The sequence below is a fragment of the Pimephales promelas genome, chromosome 11, assembly GCF_988280905.1.
Source record: "Pimephales promelas chromosome 11, fPimPro1.hap1.1, whole genome shotgun sequence".
Taxonomy (NCBI): domain Eukaryota; kingdom Metazoa; phylum Chordata; class Actinopteri; order Cypriniformes; family Leuciscidae; genus Pimephales; species Pimephales promelas.
This window is the reverse complement of record NC_142779.1, coordinates 22,149,772-22,170,983: the sequence shown is the minus strand read 5'-3', so window position 1 is coordinate 22,170,983 and position 21,212 is coordinate 22,149,772. Positions and strand designations below refer to the sequence as shown.

The following is a 21,212-nucleotide window of genomic DNA, read 5'->3' as shown; positions in this document are numbered from 1 at the left end:
AGTATGTCTGAATTCAGTTCAGTAAAACCTCAATATGCATTTGTTTTTTGTTTTTGTGTTATATATATTTTTTGTGTATATATATATATATATATATATATATATATATATATACACAAACACAGTACTGTTCAGGGTCAGTATTTAAACTTTTAATCAGCATTAATTCATTGGAATTATAAATAAATTAACTTATATATTAATATAATTTATATATTTAATGGGACCTCGTTTAGTTTCAGGTTCATCCTGTACTTTACCCCAAAAGTAGTCTTTTATGAATAAAGTACCTTTTTTCTGTGATCGTACAGTGCATGACGATAAAAAATGAGCCTCTTTAAAAAACAAAGACTTCTATTTCAGTCGTTTTACTAACAATAAAAACATTTTATTATGAACTGTACATAAAACATGTGCTGAATATGCACATTTCTGTTGTGTGACAAGCCAAAATGTACAAAGAAATATTTGTCACCTGAAACATAGAAAATACTTAAGAAGCCAAATTTAGAAAAATTAAAATTGAAAAATAAAAAGTGAAGCAAAAGAAGCTGTTCTCAACAAACATGGGATGCCATGTCTCATGGCAACAGTATTTTCATTTCCTAGACAACCAGCTGCTTGTGAAGATAATGTTAGTGGATACTTGAAAAGCCAGGTAGGGATAATGTACAATTAAAAACAAGTATCTTTAAGATTTCAAAAAGAAATGCTGCTAGATGCTTTTCATACAAAAATCATCTTGCAAATTTATAAATAGTTTTCTTCTACGGTGTTACAGATTTAAGGAAGGTGGAGCAGTTTGATGCCAAGATCACGAACGCCTGTCTCTCGAGTCCCTCTTGTGTTTCTCGTAATCAGAGTCCCGCCTGTGTTTGTCTCTGTCCCGGTAATGGCTGCTGCTGTGGTGGCGTTCTCTCGGCCTCTCGTACCTGTCCTCTTTTGAGTGGCGCTCTTTATGACTGTGACTTCTGTCCCTGTGTTTTTCCCGATCCCTGTCGTGGTGCTTGCTTTTGTGATGGTGTTTGTCATAATGGTCTCTATCTTTATTGTCCTTCCTGTTGGTCTCTTCGGAGCGTCTGGACGGCTTGTCGCCCAGGTCGCTGTAAGACTTCTCCGAACCCTTCTCGTCTTTGCTGAGGGGCGAAGAGGTCGGCAAGCTGGACTCATATGTCAAAGAAGGTGCAGGGATAGTTTGGGGAGGGACTGTTTGAGACCACGGTGGAGTCAGTATGCGAGGATCGCTTTGAGGGAACATTTGGGGAGGCGGCGGACCAGGAGGAAAAGGGAAAGGTGGAGGACCCTGTGATTGAAGGGGTAAGTAAGGTGCAGCATTGGCTGGAGGAGGGTAATATTGGGGATCAGGTGGACCGGCGTGGTACGAATGAAAAATGGGTGGACTGTAAATTTTAGGGTTAAAAGAAGGGGTCCTAGACTGCTTGAGACCTTCGTTCTTCCCAATGGATGAGATTGTGGTGATGGCTTGGATGTCCTCTATGGCTTTGCACTCTTCAGAGGGTTGCGCAGATGGTTGCTGAGTAACTTTCTCCTGAAACTTTTCTGAATTGCTTTCCGATTGTTGCGGTTTTAACTCAGTGAGTTCAGCTGATGAAGACTCTCTCTTTAAAATACCAGAAGGAGATGTCTTCAAAGTCTTGGTGGGACTTGATACAACTTCGTTTTTGGGAACGGAGCAAGAGCCATCTGTAACAGAGTCTTTCGATACATCTGATGAAGTGGTTTCGCTAGATTCTTGAGTAGCTGGTGCAGCTGTGCTGCTAGACTCGGTTTCCTCTTTGGGTTTAGCAGGTGCGAGAGAGGAAAGGAAACTCTCTGTTGAAACATCTGCAGGTTTGTCACTCAGAGAAAGTACGACTTTACTCTCTTTCTTTTCTGAGCTCGACTCCAGACTCGAGCTGGGTGGCACCTGTTCAGTTTTAACAGCTTTGGGGTCTTTTTTCTTGATAACGAAGCGGTCAAGTCGAGAAGCACTGGCTATAGGTTTAGGATGGGTTTCAGCATGATTTTCATTGCCGACTGTTGAAGTCTTGGATACTGGTGTTGTAGACTCGCTCTTTGATTTGTCGCTTGATGCTGATGCCGTGTTTCCAGGCAACTTTAGCACACCGGGAAGGAAGCGCAAAGAAACATTCTCTTCTGTCTCCATGTCCAATATCGGCTCTTCGTCGACTGACTTAATCAAGTCTGCAGTGTCTTTTTTCTGTGTGCTCCCAGGACCACTGTTAAAACTTTGCTCCACATCTTGAACCACAGAAGCTTTCTGTGGGTAGTCGACCTTAGATTTGCTTTCTACCAAGAAACTTGGAGCCTCACTGGCATCATTTGACAGGATTACCCCGAAGTCCCTTTTCAATCTCTGGCGGATGACCAATCCAAGAAGAAGATTCGGACGATTAGCCTCCAGTCCTACAATGCGGAGCATCACAATTAAATTTTATTATTTTGCTGAAAAAATTCATACCAATCCTACAATTGAACCTGCAAATAAAGTCTTACCTGGACCATCAAACGGAACAATCTGGTGGGGAATTTTTTCTGTGGAGCCGAGAGGAATAAGATACATGTCTTTAACTTGTTTGCGGTTGTTGGCAACAACGCCATATCTTCTACGGCTGCTAAAATAGGCGTACAATAAAGTGTACGAGATCTCATCTTCTTCTGTGTCGGGGGTGAAACGAATAACACAAATTTCCTGGGGAATAAACATTTACAAGTCACAAAAAGCTTGTTCAAATGGTCAAATAACAGATTATGACAAATCGAAGGATAAATCATTCCCACCTTTGTCCCAGAAGCACGGATTTTCTCAACATAATCCCAGACTATTTGAGGGGAAATACGTCCACCTACTTGGATGTTGTCCGGCAAATCCTGCAGACACAATTCAATATGCAATTAACACAACACTTCAAATGTGCGACTGACATATAGGATACATTTCAAACGTCACTTACCTGTGTTAGGGGGTCCAGTATTCCAGAGACAGGATAAACTTTTGTTAGAAACCTCGCCACAGCTGGCATATCAATAAAGCCCCCCCACAGTCTCTCCAAGGTGCTGAGGAAAGTAGCTGTATCTTCTTTGCTACTCAGACCATCTGACCTATTAAAGTAAATGAATCAAAAAGAAACAATTTCATAAATATCATTTGAAGTCTTGTTTTGGGTTTGCTTAAGTCACCTGCTTAATCAGAAATCTCACCTGGATTCAGGCAAAAAATTGAGGAGACCTTCCTCCATGGCTCTTAAAGACAGATCGTCCATTAGTGCTGATGTAGGTGTAGTTGTGGAGTGCTGAGATTCATCTGTCGCACTAGACTGCCTCCTCACAACTGTTGTAGCCACTTTTACCACCTTAGTAGCGGCTTCCTCTGTAGGTGGAGCCATGCGACCTTCACAGAAACACAGTAACAGTTCATTGTACCATTAAAACATTCTACAACTTAAAAATACTAAAACTGCTCGTTCTTTGCAGCTTTGAGGTAAGAAGTTTATTTTTAACAATGTTTAACTACTTTAACGATTAAGACTCTGCCTGTAGACACAAACGCTTGTTCGTTTTACAACTTAAGGCCTTGATATACTCACAGCTTTGGGGTAAAACGGCGTTCGAAATACACAAGCAGCGATATACTGTTAACGAACATCTGACACCGCCCACATTGTTGAAAGCGAAGGTTAGATGAAAATGTAAATGTGCTGCGCGCTTTCCTCAATAACAAAATAAACCCACAACAAATTTGAGAAAATGGCTGTCATTTTTTAATAAAAGCATCTGATCATAGTAACGTAGATATGTTTGCAAGAGCTCTGCAATACGGCACTCTTGTAAAGTAACGTCACGTTTATTTATTTAGCACTTTTAGCTTAAAATCAACAGCTTTACTGTATTAAACATGAAAAACATCATCAGTGTCTCATTTCATCAGAATTACAACTTAATTTTTTGAAAAAAATTCCACATAAAAGTAGGGGGAGCCTCAGTGCACACCAACCTATTACTTAATATCACTTAACTTTTCCAGAAAGTTTACTTTGGCAAGCTATTTCGTACTCCCAAAATGAAGTTTATTCCCACTCCCAACTACATCAGTTCATTCTTCGATTTTACTTGAAGTACATTAGGGCCTTTAATTTATCAGACTTTAATTAGGTGTACTTTTGTTAGAAAGTACACTTTTGTTGTTTTTTTGCACAAAAAAAATCCTTAGGGGATATTTTTTTATTAGTATGTAGCCCATTTAACTATCCATAAGAAAAACTTTTCAGAAGCTGAACTTTATTTTAACGGTTTTACCTGTGCAGATTTTGCAGTTGAGGTCAAATAGATGAGACTTGTGCAAGTTGGTGGTATCTATAGGTTTCTTGGGACTGTCAGCTTTAGTCTCAGGGGGTTTTTCTTCAGGCACTTCCGCAGTTTTCGGCACAGGCTCCGGCTGAAGATGCAGTAGGGGGAAAAAAATTAAAACAATTTTCTTTTTCCTGGTTGGAAAAGCTGCTAAGAATGGAGAATAAATCTCACCTGTGCCTCTATGGCCTCTGGTGCTTTGGCAGGCTCCTGATTCTCAATTTCAATTTCCCCTTTGTGGGTGATTTTAGTAATGGGACGTCTCTCTACTTCTCTCTGTTCTTTCTCAATCATTTCAATTGTCTGCCAACAGAAAGACCAAAAGTTTAACCATCAATATAAATCAACATAAAAATCTGACTATTAAATTACTTTTCTGATGAACAAATATGTCTTGCTGAAAATTCACTTCACTCAGTAGGTTAAACACTTTACAAATATCATTTTACGTTGCCAACCAAAAAATAAGCAGTGATATTTTGGAAATGCAACAGAGCTATAAATGTTTTACTAACATGTCGATTCTCTCTTTGTCTCCAAGCAGCCAGTTCCTTAGAGGCCAGCTCTTCTGCAGTCATACGCACCAAATCAGCAGGGGAAACCTCCCCCTTGAGTACTCGCTTGAATAACACCTGCAAAAGAAAAAAAAAACGTTTTCTTTAACACAGCATTAGATTGGGCTAAAAATGCCTGCTTTCCCTATATATACTTTAATTGAAAAAAGCTTGCACAGAAATTTCTTACATTATTTTTTGCATCTTTCAGGTTGAAAGTCAGACTTCTGTATTTGTTTTTGTATTTGCTGTCAACACCCTGAAAGAGAGCAAAAAGCTCCTTTTCTGTCCTTCGGGCCAACTCGGCAGGCTTGTCCGATGAAACCTTCAAATCAGACTCCTTCAGTCTATTAGACGAGAGATGAGAGGATAAATGCTGAACAACTTAATATTACACACGTAATATAAACAAGAGGTAGACAGTTCTAAGGAAAAGCTATTGACTGGCTTTATTGGCAATCTAGCAAAAATTACATTCACATACCGTTTCAAGAGAATCTCCTCCAGAGAGTCTCGAACGCTTCGTCTGATATGTCCAGTGGACGGTTTCTTTGAGCTAACATGGGATATTTTAACTTTCTTTGACTCATGCTTCACATTTGGTCCTGCAAAAAATGTAACTCAAAATTATAAGTAATAATAATTTACAATTAAATTGTTTTAGAAAAAAAAAATATAATCTATAAAATAACTGATGGAAATATCCATACCCTTTGGTGTGGAATCTTCTGAGTTTCGCCTTTCTCCAACCTCCAACATAAAACAAAAAGGTTGTTTTTTTAAATACTGCAAAATAGTACAATGACATTTAAGCAAGACAAACTCAAGTGGCCATATCAGCACATGTTGCAAATTTGTATGTGAGTGTAACACACTGTTCACCTACAATGAGTGAAAGCTACCTAGCCCCTTTACACCCATGTGTCAATAAATTGAGAGAGTCAAATATATACAAACCCTTTTAAAGAAAGCTGGTGGATACCACACAAATCAAAAACTAAATCAGAAAGGCAAGAACAAAATATGACTTTGTAAATTTGCCAAAAGCAACCATCAAATAATTGAATGATCAGGTATTTTTCCCCACTAGATTGATATAGAACATATCAGATTCTATGTTTATTCCAATTAAATGGGGCACGTCATACATTTTTGAAGTTTTTGTGCCAGAGTTTCCATTAGAACAAACTCAATTCCTTTCAAATTCCTCATTTGAGGCATGACTCGCTAAGTCTAATTTCAAAACAATTTCAAGCACAAACTCACTTCGTTTTCACATCTAGTTTGTTTAAAACCCTTCAAACGCTCTCGGAGCGCTTCAGCGTGTATATGTGAACAAATCAAGAGATCTCAGACCTAAAGGGACCAAAAACCAAACCGTACTCCGACCACCTCAGTTCATTTGTGAGTCCGTTTGTGGTTTGATTTCTTTGTGATACGTGAAAGTGATTAGGTCCCGGTCCACTTTGCATTTCGTTTCAACAGGTGTACTGCTTTTAGAAATATCGTACTATCTGCTACAGTGTATTCTATGCAGTTCTTGCACCTCTGTCCCAACATACTGTTCAGCATTAAATAATACATTCACTTCACAATAACTCAGTGGTAGAGTAAGTAAACAGTGTTTGGTTCTTTTAAAACAAACTATATGTGAAAACATCCTAATTAATATATTTCCTGATTAAAAGGAAGAGTAATTATCCATTAATGTCTATACTTTCATGCATGTTTGTTACACAAGGCTCTAGAAGTAAAAAATAAAAGATAACTAAAGCTACTTACTTCTTAACTACTTCCTACAACTCTGATTTTTATGATGACAAATGGTACAGGATGACTTGTTTGCTTACTTTTCGGAAGGGTCGTATTCCACCTGCGGTGACCGACTGCTGAGGTCTTTGTTTTTGTTTGGCAGATAACTTCTCATCTGTCTGCTCCGTGGCTTGGGCACCGGTTTTCCCATCCTCTTCAGCACAGCACTTCAAGCACACATACTCCTGGTCATCCTTTTCCATCTGCTGAACTTTAGCCAGATCCAAACCCACACAATCCCCGTGAAACCAGTCATCACAGCGGCCGCAACCCACCATGAACCTATTCAAACAAACAGACGGACAGCAATATTTATGAATCTCACAAGTCTGTCTGCAGCTCATCAATTCGAGCAAATACATACAGATCACGCATGACGTAGTCGGAAGTACTTCATAACTACTTCCCTTCAACTCTTTGATTTTTGATGACAAATGGTACAGGATGACTTGAAGTTTGGAGTAGGAGAATAATTCAAAGTTATTGTATTTTGAATGACACATTTATATGTATTTATGTCCGTTTATTGTTTAAAATGGTCCTTACGTGTGCATATCCTGAATGTTTAACGATCTCGTCACGCATGACCTTACCAACGTGATGACGTAATGCGTGGCGCATGGTACAAAACGGGCATTCGTGGTTGAAAAATATATTATTTTATTTATTTTTTAGAAAATGGTCGATATTTTCGCTAGATAAGACCTGTATTTCTCAACTGTGATCATGTCAAGCCTTTGAAGCTGCACTGAGACTGACATTTGGACCTTCAAAACGTTTATATATCGTTTATATATTACAAGTCCATTATATGGAGAAAAATCCTGGAATGTTTTCCTAAAAAACCTTAATTTCTTTTTGACTGAAGAAAGAAAGACATGGACATCTTGGATGACATGGGGGTGAGTTAATGATCAAGTTTTTTTGTTTTTTTTTTTGAAAGTGAACTAATCTTTTAAGTGAGGCTTTTTCCTTATTACCAATTTATCATTTAAATTTCAAAGGCATGCATTGATATTCTTAGATACTTTTTATTTTCTAATATTAATACTCTATAATTGTTTAAATATATCCATCCATCTTCTTCCACTTATCCTGGAACGAGTAACAGGGGGCAGCAGTAAGCAGAGACGCCAGACATCCCTCTCCCTAGACATTTCTTCCAGTACTTCCAGTGGAATACAGAGGCGGTCCCAGGCCAGCCAGAAGACAGAATCCCTCCAGCAGGGGACGCACCAGGAACTCCTCCCCGGGAAGGCATCCGGAACAGATGCTAGAGCCACCTCAGCTGGCTCCTCTTAGTGTGAAGGAGCAGCAGCTCTACTCTGAGTTCCTTGCCAGTGACTGAGCTCCTCACCCTATCTCTAAGGGAGCGCCCAGCCACCCTGCAGAGAAAGCTCATTTCGGCCGCCTGTATCCGGGATCTCGTCCTTTCGGTCATGACCCAAAGCTCATGACCATAGGTGAGAGTAGGAACGTAGATTGACCCTTTTCCGACTGAGAACCATGGCCTGGGACTTAGAGGTGCTAATTCTCATCCCAGCCGCATTCACACTCGGCTGCAAACAGTCCCAGTGCACGCTGAAGGTTCTGGTCTGATGAGGCCAACATGACAAAATCATCCGCAAAAAACAGAGACAAAATTGTGTTGTGAGAATTGTCCCCGGTGAGAAAGGGCAGCCCTGCCAGAGTCTAACATGCACCGGTAACAAGTCTGACTTACTGCTGGCAATGCAAGCCCAGCTCCTGCTACGGTCATACAGGGACCAGACAGCACTTATAAGAGGGCCCTGGATCCCATACTCCAAGAGCATCTTCCACAGGACGCCGTGAGGAACAGTTGACAGTTTTTAGATTTGGAACATTCTTGAAATCCAAAAAGCACATGTGATTGTTTGGGCAAGCAGCCTTGAACCCTCCAGCACCCTGGAAAGGGTATGAGAGCCCCAACCCTCGGCCTGGCTCCAGGGTGTCTAAATATATGCCACACTAAAATCAATAGTTTTAAAGTTCCCCATATTATGCTTTTTTGAATATTACCTTTCATGCATTGTGTAATATATCTGTTTGGGAATGTAAAAGTTCTACAAAGTACACAACAAATAGTTATTGTCTGCTATAAGAAAGAACTTATTCTGAATTGCCTGAAATGAGTTGTCGGTAACCTTTGTAGGTTTTCGATGGGCAAGAAAATGCTGTTTTCAGCGCTGCGAATCCACTCTGCATGCACTTCCAAAGGATGTGGACTTGTGCTGGAATTGATAAGGAAAACCCGATTCCATCGTTGCTGTTTGAATCAAGTGATGAGGAAAGTTTCTGGAGCTGAAATTCAGGTATGGTAATGGCCTTTTCATAACCAACACTCATTGTCACAACAGCTCTCGGAAAGGAGGGGTTTAGAGAGACAGAATCTTCTGAACAAACCGTTTTCAGACTCTGAAAAAATAAGGTTATGTGCCAATGTATATTGATCAAATTAAAGAGTTTTTAACCTTGGACACCTGTAAACCTATTGTAGGAGACTTCCAAACAAAATTATAAACCATTAAAATAGCATAATGGGGCACTTTAAATGCTGAAACTGAGTTTAGGCACCACAACAATATGGTGTACAGTATGATAAATTCATTTTGAAATTTAAGGTACACTATGTAGGAAATCCGTTTTTGTCAAACAGCAACCCCTAGAGTACTGTCGTAAATAACGAGTGGATACAAGGTGTGGCCCCTTTAAGAGCGATGTGCGCCGGGTTAATTCTGTTGCTGATCCTTATCCTATTTCAAGTGAAAGCCTGACCGAGCGAGACTCTTGTCCGGTTTTCTCAGGCGGTCAGTTTCTTTTACTCGAATCTTCCGAGCCTGCGGTCACGTGACGGTCGTAAAGGGTTTCGTTCTCCAGGTCACATGACCTGGCCAAAGACGCTCCATCTTCTTCATATTATAAATATTATAAATTTAAAATACCTGTTTCAGTTTACAGTATTAGATGTGTGGCTGCATTTTAAGTTCTTTTCACTTTTCACTCACTGAAATATATTACAGTGAAAAGTATGTCAGATAATAAAAATACTCTAGTTCACTGTATGTATTCGTTCATGTTTAATTATGGGATAAGTCTAAAGCATACCATAAAAATAATTCTATCAATTCATACAGTGCTAGTATGAATTGCAGCTGTAGATACAGTACACACCCAGGCATCGGATCAGTACTCAGTATCGGCTGATTCCCTGAGTCCAGCTATCGGAATCGTATCGGGAAGGGAAAAGGGCTTCGGAACGTCTCTAAAAATAACTAATGCGCGTCAAATCTTTCGGCCAAAAGTTACACGGTGTGCCTTTAACAGGGATATTCATTTAAAAGGATTTTTAAAAATGAACTTTAAATGAGTTTTAAATGATTGCAAAGGTGATCTAAATGCAAAAATAGTAAAACTGACCAAACAGAATTGAATATCAATAAAACAACAAACAAAAAAAATGTATTAGGACCATGAGAATGGATTTAGAAATAAAAGTCAACATACCTGTTGTTGTGAGGTTTCTTACATAATCCACAGTGTTTGCTGGGGTCCCACACAGTCTCGCTTTCAGGAGGAGGTTCCCCCTCGGCTTCCTTCTTCACCACTGGGGCATTATCGGGGATAAACAGCTGCGGCTCCTCTATCGAGATACTCCTAGAGTTTCTGCTCTTGTGTCTATGCTGGATCTTCTCCGCCTTCTTGATCTTGACCTTCTCCTGCTCCTCATCCCCTTGGCTGTTAGTAACAGGCGGGTTTGTTATGTTTACCGGAGTGGGAGTATTTTGTGGCTTTTTCAACGGGTGATGAGATTGAGGAGATTGCACTGACTTGACACCAGGGCCAGAAACAGACGATGGTTTACGACTGATGGTCGGGGACACCGGGACAGACGGGCTTGTGGTTGGATGCACAGGATGTCCATCCTGAACCTTTTGTATTTTTGAGGGCGATTTAGGAGCAAGTGGCCCCCCTGGGCGTTTCAAGCCCACCATACCAGGCTTCCCCTTGTGATTTTCTGGTCGGCTTGTATGTTTGTTTTTGTCTCTGGGATGCTTGGACACTTTCTGTAAGAGCCCTGGCCTGGTGAGATGAGGCGACTTGTTTTTGGTAGCAGACAGAGCCTGTTTGGGTTTCAGAAGCTTTTTGACTGCAGGTGCCGCTGTGCCGTTCTTGTTCCCCTTTTTGTTCTCGCTTGGCTTTTGGGTCTTGATTTGGTCATTGATTTTGTCATCTCTTGGAGTGGCATTGTTCATATTGGGCTTCAGCGACAAGGTGCTATTAGTGTCTTGTACTTCATTAGGGTTCACATACGGCCCAAAATCCATAGGCATGTCATCGCCAGTGGGCTGACCAACGCTCACTTCCCCAACAACCTCTTGTGTGGAATTATCAAGTTCTTGTGCAACTTCATCTTGATTTTGTCCCAAATCCAATGTGAGGCCATCAGCAGTGATGGTGTCATCTTGGAAGCCCAAAGACTGAAGGTCGCTCGTGCTAAACGATCCAAACGCATGCGACGGTCCAGGAAGCAGTTCAATTTTATAGCCCCCTACAGTAACAGTTAATCGCCGTAACACAACAACTGGATTCATCGAGGAATCAACCTCATTGATTCCAAAACGACGGCTGAGCAGAGCGTCCCTTTTTGCAGCAAGGCTTTTATCTCCATCTGAGTTTCCACTGCATGTTGACTCCTGTTCGTTACTCTCGGCTGCTTTTGGTGCAGGACCTGGGCGCCTGCCTCTGACTCGACCACGGCTTGCTGAAAGAGAAAAATGGTTTCAATACACTCGTAGCGGCAAAACAGAACAGATGAGCTGTCAAAAAGACGGCAAATAAGCAAAAAATATTGGTTCCAGGAAAACCCAATAAATTCTCAGGCATAACTAATATCCCAATGCAGCAGAAATTTGAACCATATCAAAAGATGCCAAAAGGAGAGTGCCAAAATTTAAAGTTATAAATATTTTTAAATACGTGCAGTCACTTGCAGCATTATATACAGTAAAATGCCACCTGTCAGAAAAATGTATCGCCACATAGAGGTCTTCTACCGGTTATCCACATAAGAAAAAGTTGCTAAAAGACTTTACAAGAGTCCCTTATAGAAGACTATAGGCTGGTTTCAACAGACATTTTAAGGATTAGCTCCAAATTCAGTTAAGACATTTAAGTATCTATCTTTTATAACCATGTCATAGTAGAAAAAAAAAATGTGTGTGCATCCTGAGACAAAACAATGGCACTGACATATTTTAAGAAATGTCAGTGAAAGTTGCTTTCAGTTAAAACAGCTCAAACATGCATTTTAATATGGGATTAGGCTTAAACCTTGTCTGTGAAACTGGACGTGTAAGTACTATTTAAAACAGTTTTCATTTTAAAAAGTACATAAAAATAATATATAAATAAAAATCATTAGTTGACATTTTAATGTTTATTTTATTGTTAGAATGACATAATAAATCGCTAAATAATTTTGAATGCAACTTTTAAAAAAGCTTTTGCTAATTACTTTTACTAATAGAGTAAAAAAATTTATGGATAATTGCATATGTTTGCAAGCTGATTCAGCTGATTCAAAACAATCCAAATAAATTCACCCAGTTGTGTCCCTGTTTTCCCCTTATGTTGTGTGCACCTGTTTGTCGTCTCGGTAGATGACTTGCATGTCTCCCGCCCAGTGAGAAGCTGGACTGACTGTGTTCTCCATCAGATGGACTCTGACTAACACCTGCTGTTGTCATGTCATGATCTGCAAAACGCACGGTCGAAGTTAATTGCAAAATCTTTTTTTTTTTTATACTACAGACTTCAAAAGCAATTACTGTACCTGCAGAGCTTCCAAGCTTAAAATTGACATCTTCGTTTTCTAGAAGATGAAATTGGGCACTAGCAGACCCAAACATTGGATCTTTGTCACTGAGCATGTTCTTCAGTGAATCTTCGGGGTGACCGTGACCTGTTTCAAACTCATCACTTGCTTCACATTCCAGGTTCTGCCCGAGCAGCAAGGAATCATCCAATTGGTCACTGGGAACCAGATGATTGAATGAACCACCAACTATATCCATGAATGCCTGCACTGTACGGTTTGCTCTGGAAGAGAAGAATTATAAATGTATTTTTATCACTGCATAAACTTCCAAGATGTACTATTTTGACAAATAAGTAGGATTAATAACATGCTCCATATAGTTCTCTAACTACTTCTGACAAAAAAAGCACAATCCCACAGTTTGATTGGCCTTCAAGTAAAATCTTAACACAAATGTATTGCAAACCAACAGAAATAGGCCTATAGGGGAGGTCGGGGCTAGTTGTCACAGAGGCTGTATCTCAGTAAATACAAGTCCAAAGTCCAATTGCACAAATGTTTGTTTACTCTAGCAAAGGTTTTATGTTGATTTAAACCTGGTTTCCTACATTAAAATTCAATATTATATTATATATATATACAAAAAAATGCATGTGGGGTTTTAGTGAACTGTATTTTGTTTTCCTAGACAGTAATAATGTTCAATAGCTTTGGAAGCATCTAAGAAAGCTTTATTTTTTCCTTTATTAAACCACTTTAAATAACATATATATATATATATATATATATATATATATATATATATATATATATACAGTACTACTATGTAAAAGTTTAAAAAAAACAAAAAAAATTAAGCCAGCAATTTATATATTTTGCTGTAATGTGTCAGTAGAAAAAAAAAAATCAGTTTACATTTCTAAACATTCCTTGTGTCATCAATTGTAATAATCCAGTGAGATCAAGGAGTCAGACAGTTTGCTCCACACAGAGATCTGATCTCACCATCAGAGTCCATCTGAGATTACATGAAGAAAAAGACTACATCCAAAACTACAGAACTATGAAAGGTTTTAGGCACTTAGAAGAGCTGTGAAAAAATTGAGAATGCTTTCATAAATAGATTTTATTTATCAATTAACTTATGCTAACTACATCAAATCAATATATTTGATGTGACCACCCACTGCTTTTAACAGCTTTTGTCCGGTACACATGCACATAGTTTTACAGACTTTTGCAGGTAAGTTTCTTCAAGTGTCTTTAGCCCCTTTTCCACCAAAGCATTTTGAGAGCCGGTTCAGAGCCAGTGCCTGCGCGCGAACCAGTTCTTTGTGTTTCAACAGCCAAAGAACCGGATCTCGGCCAGGAGAACTGGTTCCAAAGCGGCACCAACTCTTTGCTGGACTAGAACCGTTCTTTTACCACGTCATGCTTATGTCGGGGGCTGGGGGCGGGTTTAGATGTGTTCTAAACATCTTTTCTGACCATAATATAGGATCGCAAAGCCAGGAGAAACATTTGCAGAAACACGATGGAGTCCGCCTTTGTAATTGTTATGCTTGAAGTCGGCGCAAGCGTTTCTATTTTTTTTTTTTTTTTGAAAACATTATAAGCGACAGTCCCAATATAGAACAAATTAATGGAAAGAAAAAAAGACACAAGGCAGGGGTATATAACTAATCAAAGAAAAGATTAAAAGACTTGCATATTTCAATTGTTTTTAAACCCTTCTTTGGTACACGAGTTAGAGATAATTCCAAAGTAATATTGTACTTGCAAGCGTTTCTAGCTAAGACTCATGGCGACGTACATACTGACACAATGACGTCATTCCCTGGGCGCTCTAGTCAGTGGAAAAACAAACAGGTTCTGAAAAGGTTCGCAAGTTGAACCAACTCCGAACCAACTTTGAACCAGCACCAGTTCCGAACCGGTTCTTTTTTGGTGGAAAAGGGGTATTTGAGACACAGCCACAGACAGCTCTTCTGGATTTAATCTGTCCCTGTTTTTTTTTTTTCATCTTTAAGCAATCACAGATAATTGATGTTGAGATCAGATTTCTGTGTGGAGCTCCGGCTGTTGTCAGACTCCTTGTGCATACAAAAGTCTCGCTGGATTACAAAAATTAATGGCAAATGGAAAGTTTAGAAAAGTAAACTGATATTTTCTACTGACACACTGCAGGAAAAAGATATAAATAACTGACTTTTTTTGTGAGAAAATACTATGACTTTGCACAGTACTGTGTGTGTGTGTGTATAATTTCCCTTACTTCAGCTGCTTTTAAAAAGTCATTTTAAATACCACAAAACTTGAAGCATCTTTTTTTGTGAGAAAATGCTATGACTTTGCACAGTACTGTGTATATATTAGGGCTGGATAATAAATATCGATTTCTCGATATTAATCGATTCTCATTTTTACGAACCGATATCGATTCTTAAATCTCAAGAATCGATTAGTCATCCTGTTTCATTTGAATGAATGGGACATTGTATCACGGCTGCGCGCATCCAAAAAATCGCATTAATCTTTGTCCTTTGTTACTATTGATATGAAACAAAGTCTCAATTTTCAAATTACGTCCATTTTCTTTAGAAATTCAAAAACATAAATAAGGTTTTGGCGCTGTGGCGTGAGATCGCTCTGGCTCAGCTCTAGAGAAGCAGCAGCGCTGATCTCTCTTCCGGCTTAATAATACCAGTCACAGCGCGAAATAAAACATGAATGAGCATCTGAAAGTGTGTTAAAAGATAGAGTACAACTTATTGAAATCCGTATCATGTCACATTGATTCGCTCAATCAGCGTTTCAACCGTGGAAAGACGTCAGTTAAACAGCTTGTAATCAATGTCATTGTCATATTTACCTCAGAAAACCCACATAAACTCGTTAGTGAGCTAGAAAAAAAAACTCCAGAGGAGCATTTTGCTAAATATATACACCATATTACATATGCATTATAATCTTCAATATTTAATGCATATTTGAATAAATCTGACAACTTTTTATGACAGCCACCATTTAAATGTTTATATTTCATATAATCTTCTTATTATAAAAATAAATAAAAGTGTAATTTAACTGTTTGTATAGCTACAAAACAGTTCATTAATACCGTCATATTAGGTTAATGAAGCCTATTGGCTACAACTAGACTCCCATAGTTTACAGCATTTAAGAGATTTGATTACCTTGAGAAAAATGGCCATTTATTGTAACTGATATCCAAAATAATCGATATTGAAACGAATCGTAATCGAAATCGAATCGAATTGCAAGCTTGTAAATCGAAATCGAATCGAATTGTGAAATTTGTCTGAATACCCAGCCCTAGTATATAGGCTATATATATTTCCCTTACTTCGGCTGCTTTTAAAAAGTCATTTCAAATGCCACAAAACTTGAAGCATCTTTTAAAAAACAATAAGTAAACAAAGTATGTGCTTATATACAAACTTTAACGTTTTACAGAAATGTTCACTGGAGTAAAAAGTGATAACTAGCCCCACTCTCCCCTACTTGTAACAACAACAACATAACTGCTTGTCAATAAATAAGAAGACCAAGCAAACAGATAATGGCATCAGGTCTCAAACTGTTAAAGTATATAATACAAACACTTTATGCAGAAACTGCCGATTGTTGCATTTCATGTGCTTTATGTTACTTCCTTAACTTAAGCCAGCTCCTTTTTTCCTGTCTGTCATTATTGGCCAAGCTTGATTAATTCAGGTGTGTCTGACCTCAGTAGTCACGGCAACAATAATCAGGCACACCTGAATTAATCAAGTTTGGCCAATAATAGCAGACAGGAAACAAGGAGCTGGCTTAAGTTCAGGAAGTAGTGCAGCAGTGCATAAAGCCAAATAAATCTTTCAAAATCGTATTCACGGGCAGACTGGTAAGGGCCACTGGTGTTTATATTTTGGCTAAAGGTCGGCTCACGTGCACACACTAGCTGCGCATGCGGCCTTGAACAGCTCGCACATTGTTTGACCCTCTATGCACAGAGAAGACAGCTTTTAGAAGCCGCGTCAGCTTGTGCAAAAGATGCTTTCGTCGTTTAGGCAACGCGTGGCTTCAAAAACCTCACAAAACAAACACACCACCGCTTCCGCGAGCACCAGGGGGCCTTTAGCAACCAGCCTCTCCCGCGCTCACTGTTCAGAAATGAACCCACTTTAATCAACAGCATGAGTTCGACAAAACGCCATAAGAGTGCATATAAAGTAACGTTAACAGCCACAATCGACGCGGGTTTTGCACAAACTAGCCTCGAGTCTGGAGTTGCGTCGCGTGCACGAAGGCCTCGCGCTTAGACGAGGAGCGTGCACGCCCACTCCGCGCGAGATGCAAGATAAAACACTCACCGCGTTTGTCACTGTGATCGAAGAGCCCGCGCATAATTGGAGAAGGAATAGTATTATCGCTTACGGTGTTGGGACGCCATATGGGTTGCTGTTGTCGTTAATGCCACAACCTTTTCCGCTTGAGAACTGCGGTGGACACAAGTAGTACTTCCTGTTGACCCTCTGAGCCAGCAAACACAACTCGTCGTGGTGTGCTGGATCTGTCGGCAGGGGGCAGTGTGATCCACGGGCTTTCTTCTTCTTTTGGCGTTTAATGGCGGTTGGCAAACAAACGATAAGTGCATTTCCGCCACCTACTGGGCTGGAAGATGGACCATTGATGGAAACGTACATTTCTTAAGTAAGTAACTCATTAATTGCATGATACGTGTTATGATGATTCAAGCCATTGTTCAGCAGTGTTTTCCTATACCCATTTCTCTATTTTTTTTCCAAAAGAAATAGCTTATTATTTTCATAAGCAGTACAATGTATTACATTTGCTCTAAGTTTCTGCTGTATCTCTAGTCAGACCCATTCAGATGGGTTTAAAAAAAAAAAATTATATAGATATGTATACGTAGGTAGATTACTCATTAGATAATTAATCACAAACCAAATAAAAAGAATTCACTTAAACTCATTTAAAAATACTACCCATGTAATTATTATCTTGTGAACATATTTAATTGTGACATTGATGCATTTTGTGGTTACATTATGAATAATTATATAATTCATTTTGGAGCTGTCCTCATTCAGTTATGGTCAGATCTCTGTGCCTTTTATTAAGGCTCATATCATGCCCAGCTTTCAACTGTGCTTTAAAAATGTGTTATTTGTCTATTATGACAAATCTTATCATTAGATAACCTGCTGCTTCTTTTGGTTAAATGTAGTAATAAATGCAAATTTGGAGGAAATACACCTTTGTTTTTAATTTTAAGATCAGAAATTCAACAATACCTAAACACAATGTCGGGTTTGAAAAATAAGAAAGCTGCAAAATGTGTTTCAATCTAAGCAACTTCACATTTTTGTTTCAATTTTAAGTTTGTCACTGTTTCTTTATATATTTGTATTTTTTTTTTTGCCCCCTTGACTGTTGCCTTGTTGTAGGCTAATTCTTTAAAATCAATAAAAAATTATAATATATATATTCATCAAAGATATTCATGCATGCATACAAACGTTGACCTGTGGAGGGCAGTAATTGCTTAGCAGCGCCTACACTGCCGGAATCCTACTATAACATGACATCCCAAAAACATGGTAACTAAAAAGACAGTGTTTACAATACATAAAGAAAAAGAAAAGAAAGAAGAAAACATTAGGCAAATATACAAGAATATTGATGTAAATAAAATTAAATTGATTGAAATAATTCATGTAGCCTACTTGTTGAACAATAACAGAAAGGCAGTCATAACTGAGAGATTAACAAACAAAGACTGAGATTACAATCAAATGTCCCATTACAATATACACAATAAAAGAAATGTTACAGAAGAGCACATGGCACAAAGGAAATGCATGACAAGCCATGTGCTCACAATAAACAGAACTAACACAAGCACATGACAAACCAGACACTGTGACATCTCTAAAAAAAATTTGTCATCAATACATTGGATTGAAATGAAAGTCAGCCATAAAAACCTTCAGACAAGGTTTAAAATTATTTATTTTCATTTTGTGAACATAAAATTTACCAAATAAGATCATAAGGTTCATCAGAAGTATATTTTGATTCAAAATATGTATCAACATCTTTGGATGTTATTTCACAATTATAACCAGAAAAGGCTTTTCATTAACACCAATAGACCTGTGGGAATGGCTTTTATCACAGAATACTATTCTATAGGTTATTTAATAGGAAATTACAATTTATTCATATAACATTTACATAATGAAACTGAGCTACTGATCTGAAAGGTAGAAAGTATTCATTAATTTATCCATCCAACTCTGTAAGAGATTTCTGGTTATTGTAGTATTTTAATGTTATTGTAACAGTAATAATAGCACAATTCCACAAGATTGCTTTATGTGGGGATAATTTTTATTTACACAACATAACTTCCAGGCCTTAAAAGCTTGTTGATAGAAGTTGGATAATGCCACGGGCAGTTATAACAAAAATAAAAACCTTTTTAAAAATATTGTATGATAAAGAAATAACAATATATTGAGTCCGATTTAAGTTAAAAAAAAAAATCATGAGCCATTTTACTTTAAATGTGTAATTTAAATGGGGGGGGGGGGATACAAAAGCTCAAAACCTTCTTATACAGTCTATGCTCAAAACCACCATAATTTACAAAGAGTAGAAGAAGTACACGCTGATAGACAGCAGGTTGCAGTAAAGAAACTAATTGGATGCTAACTGCTAACACCAAGAAGAAGTACACGACAGCAGTAATGCAACTTTTTGGATGCCGAACCAATACCATTCGCGGTTGGTCTTCAAACTGTCTGTGTAATCATTGTCACGGGAGTTTAAAGTAAACTTTTCGAAAGGATGCGGTTTCCGAAAGGTGAGTAAATTTGTGAGTAAACGACACAATGTTCCTCTGTTTCCCGTCGTTTGTTTTTAAATCCTTTATATTTTATATTTTTAGCTGACACCATCATTGGGGTTACAGCTGGGGCTGGTAAGTACTTCTTCTAAAAAAAAGTAGTATTCTAGACCGGTTTAAAAACAAAATCCGCAGGATTCATAGAAATTGCTTGTTAGAACCATAATTTAAATGATAAACTCCTTTTTTCTCAATTTATTTTCACGTTGGTTAGTTGGTGCCATTGCTTTGACCCCGTTTGCGCTCTACATGGCTGGGTTCACCGCTGCCGGGATCGCAGCCGGTTCGGTGGGAGCTGGCCTGATGTCATCAGCTGCCGTCGCCAGCGGGGGAGGAGTGGCTGCGGGGAGTTTGGTCGCAGTACTCCAGTCTGCAGGTCTTTTTTTTATTAAAAGTTCAAAGGGAGTTGTTTTCTAGTGTTTACTAAACCTTATTTAAGATTTTAAATGCCTTGATAAGAAAGGAAGAAAAAAATTAACAAAGCTGTAGCCTATTGAAAATGATTAGCTAAACTAAATTTGTATGAAATAATAGTACCTGGTTAATATACATGGAATGTTTTGTATTGTAATTACAAGATTGGAAGGTACTACCCCTGTTTTGTGTCATTCTGCTGCAAGACTTTTGGTTATTGATGTCATTAGGTGCTTTGTTCTCTCTCTCTCAGGTGCTGCGGGACTGTCTGCAGCTGGAACAGCTGGTGTGGCGTCTGTCGGTGGTGCTGTGGGGGGTCTGTTTGGAGGAGCTGTTGGTTTGCTGAAAAGGATGAGGAAATAAGAAATGTCCATCGAGCTTCTGATCACAAACAAAAGCTGCCTCCCATTTTAAAGGCTGCATCCTTTGAAGGTCTGAGAAGGCATCGTTCAATGGGGTGGTCTATGGAGGACTCCTCTTGTAATAAGTAATATTTTTAATACTAATAAATTCTGATATAGCAAACATTAAATGCACTTGCCTAATCGTCTGTTTTTACTGTTTTTGGTCCCACTTTATATTAAAGGGTTAGTTCACCCAAAAATGAAAATTCTGTCAGTATTTGCTCACCCTCATTTTTGTTCCAACCCCGTAAGACCTTCGTTCATCTTCGGAACACAAATTAAGATATTTAAGATATTAAGATCGCTCCTGCATACAGTCCATAGGCTTCTTGAGGGACTGGCTCTTGCTGTCCCCAAAAAGTCATTAAAGACATCGTTAAAATAGTCCAAGTGACTACAGGGGCTCAATCTTAAGTTTATCAAACGACGAGAACACTTTTGTGCGCAAAAAAACAACAAAAATAAAGACTTTATTTCAACTATTCACGTCCTTCTCCATGAGCCTGTAAGTCAGTTAACGTAGTGTGATTGCGTAGAGCTACGTCACACGTAGGCTCACTATTGGCCGACGCTGGTCATGTGTGTGTGATGCGTGTGACGTACAATAACAGAAGCTTACGCTATTAAACTAGTAACCTGACTCGCGCAGAGGGAGAAATAAACGAATAGTTGAAATAAAGTCGTTATTTTTGTTGTTTTTTTGCACACAAAAGTGTTCTCGTCGTTTGATAAACTTAAGATTGAGCCCCTGTAGTCACTTGGACTATTTTAACTATGTCTTTAATGACTTTTCGAGGACAGCAAGAGCCAGTCCCTCAAGAAGCCTATACACTCTAAAAAATGCTGGGTTGTTTTAACCCAATTTTGGGTCAAATATGGACAAA

The 21,212-nt window shown here is 38.6% G+C and overlaps 2 protein-coding genes across 3 annotated transcripts; one reads left to right on the top strand and one right to left on the bottom strand.

The window, feature by feature from the left end:
- Nucleotides 1-363: 363 nt before the first annotated feature.
- Nucleotides 364-17,164, bottom strand: phf3 (PHD finger protein 3). Of its 2 annotated transcripts, none has more exons than XM_039651801.2 (16): nucleotides 17,014-17,164; nucleotides 12,589-12,854; nucleotides 12,397-12,510; nucleotides 10,260-11,517; nucleotides 6,773-7,016; nucleotides 5,633-5,672; nucleotides 5,407-5,527; nucleotides 5,113-5,269; nucleotides 4,884-5,000; nucleotides 4,543-4,671; nucleotides 4,318-4,456; nucleotides 3,223-3,412; nucleotides 2,976-3,123; nucleotides 2,803-2,892; nucleotides 2,518-2,713; nucleotides 364-2,427 (listed from the first exon to the last, which is right to left on the bottom strand). In XM_039651801.2, exons 2-16 carry the CDS (start codon nucleotides 12,827-12,829, stop codon nucleotides 815-817), a joined length of 4,797 nt encoding a protein of 1,598 aa, XP_039507735.2. In that variant the 5' UTR covers nucleotides 12,830-12,854; nucleotides 17,014-17,164; the 3' UTR covers nucleotides 364-814. The 2 variants fall into 2 exon arrangements, with proteins under 2 accessions (XP_039507735.2, XP_039507727.2); XM_039651793.2 differs by having other exon boundaries at nucleotides 16,950-17,126.
- Nucleotides 17,165-19,308: 2,144 nt separating this feature from the next.
- LOC120463056 (interferon alpha-inducible protein 27-like protein 1) lies at nucleotides 19,309-20,456 on the top strand. The gene is made up of 4 exons (XM_039651846.2): nucleotides 19,309-19,468; nucleotides 19,553-19,585; nucleotides 19,725-19,886; nucleotides 20,178-20,456. The coding sequence occupies exons 1-4, from the start codon at nucleotides 19,453-19,455 to the stop codon at nucleotides 20,285-20,287; spliced, it is 321 nt and encodes a 106-aa protein (XP_039507780.1). The 5' UTR covers nucleotides 19,309-19,452; the 3' UTR covers nucleotides 20,288-20,456.
- The last annotated feature ends 756 nt before the right edge of the window (nucleotides 20,457-21,212 follow it).

What these genes read in the sequence shown, in the direction of transcription:
- LOC120463056 (XM_039651846.2), top strand. An exon ending in TGGGGTTACAGCTGGGGCTG is followed by an intron (nt 19,586 to 19,724) that starts GTAAGTACTTCT and finishes CACGTTGGTTAG; the next exon opens with TTGGTGCCATTGCTTTGACC. An exon ending in CGCAGTACTCCAGTCTGCAG is followed by an intron (nt 19,887 to 20,177) that starts GTCTTTTTTTTA and finishes TCTCTCTCTCAG; the next exon opens with GTGCTGCGGGACTGTCTGCA.
- phf3 (XM_039651801.2), bottom strand. Translation starts at nt 12,829, where the DNA reads ATGGATATAGTTGGTGGTTCATTCAATCATCTGGTTCCCAGTGACCAA. An exon ending in TCTACCGAGACGACAAACAG is followed by an intron (nt 11,518 to 12,396) that starts GTGCACACAACA and finishes TTTCTCTTTCAG; the next exon opens with CAAGCCGTGGTCGAGTCAGA. An exon ending in AAGAAACCTCACAACAACAG is followed by an intron (nt 7,017 to 10,259) that starts GTATGTTGACTT and finishes TTGTTTGAATAG; the next exon opens with GTTCATGGTGGGTTGCGGCC.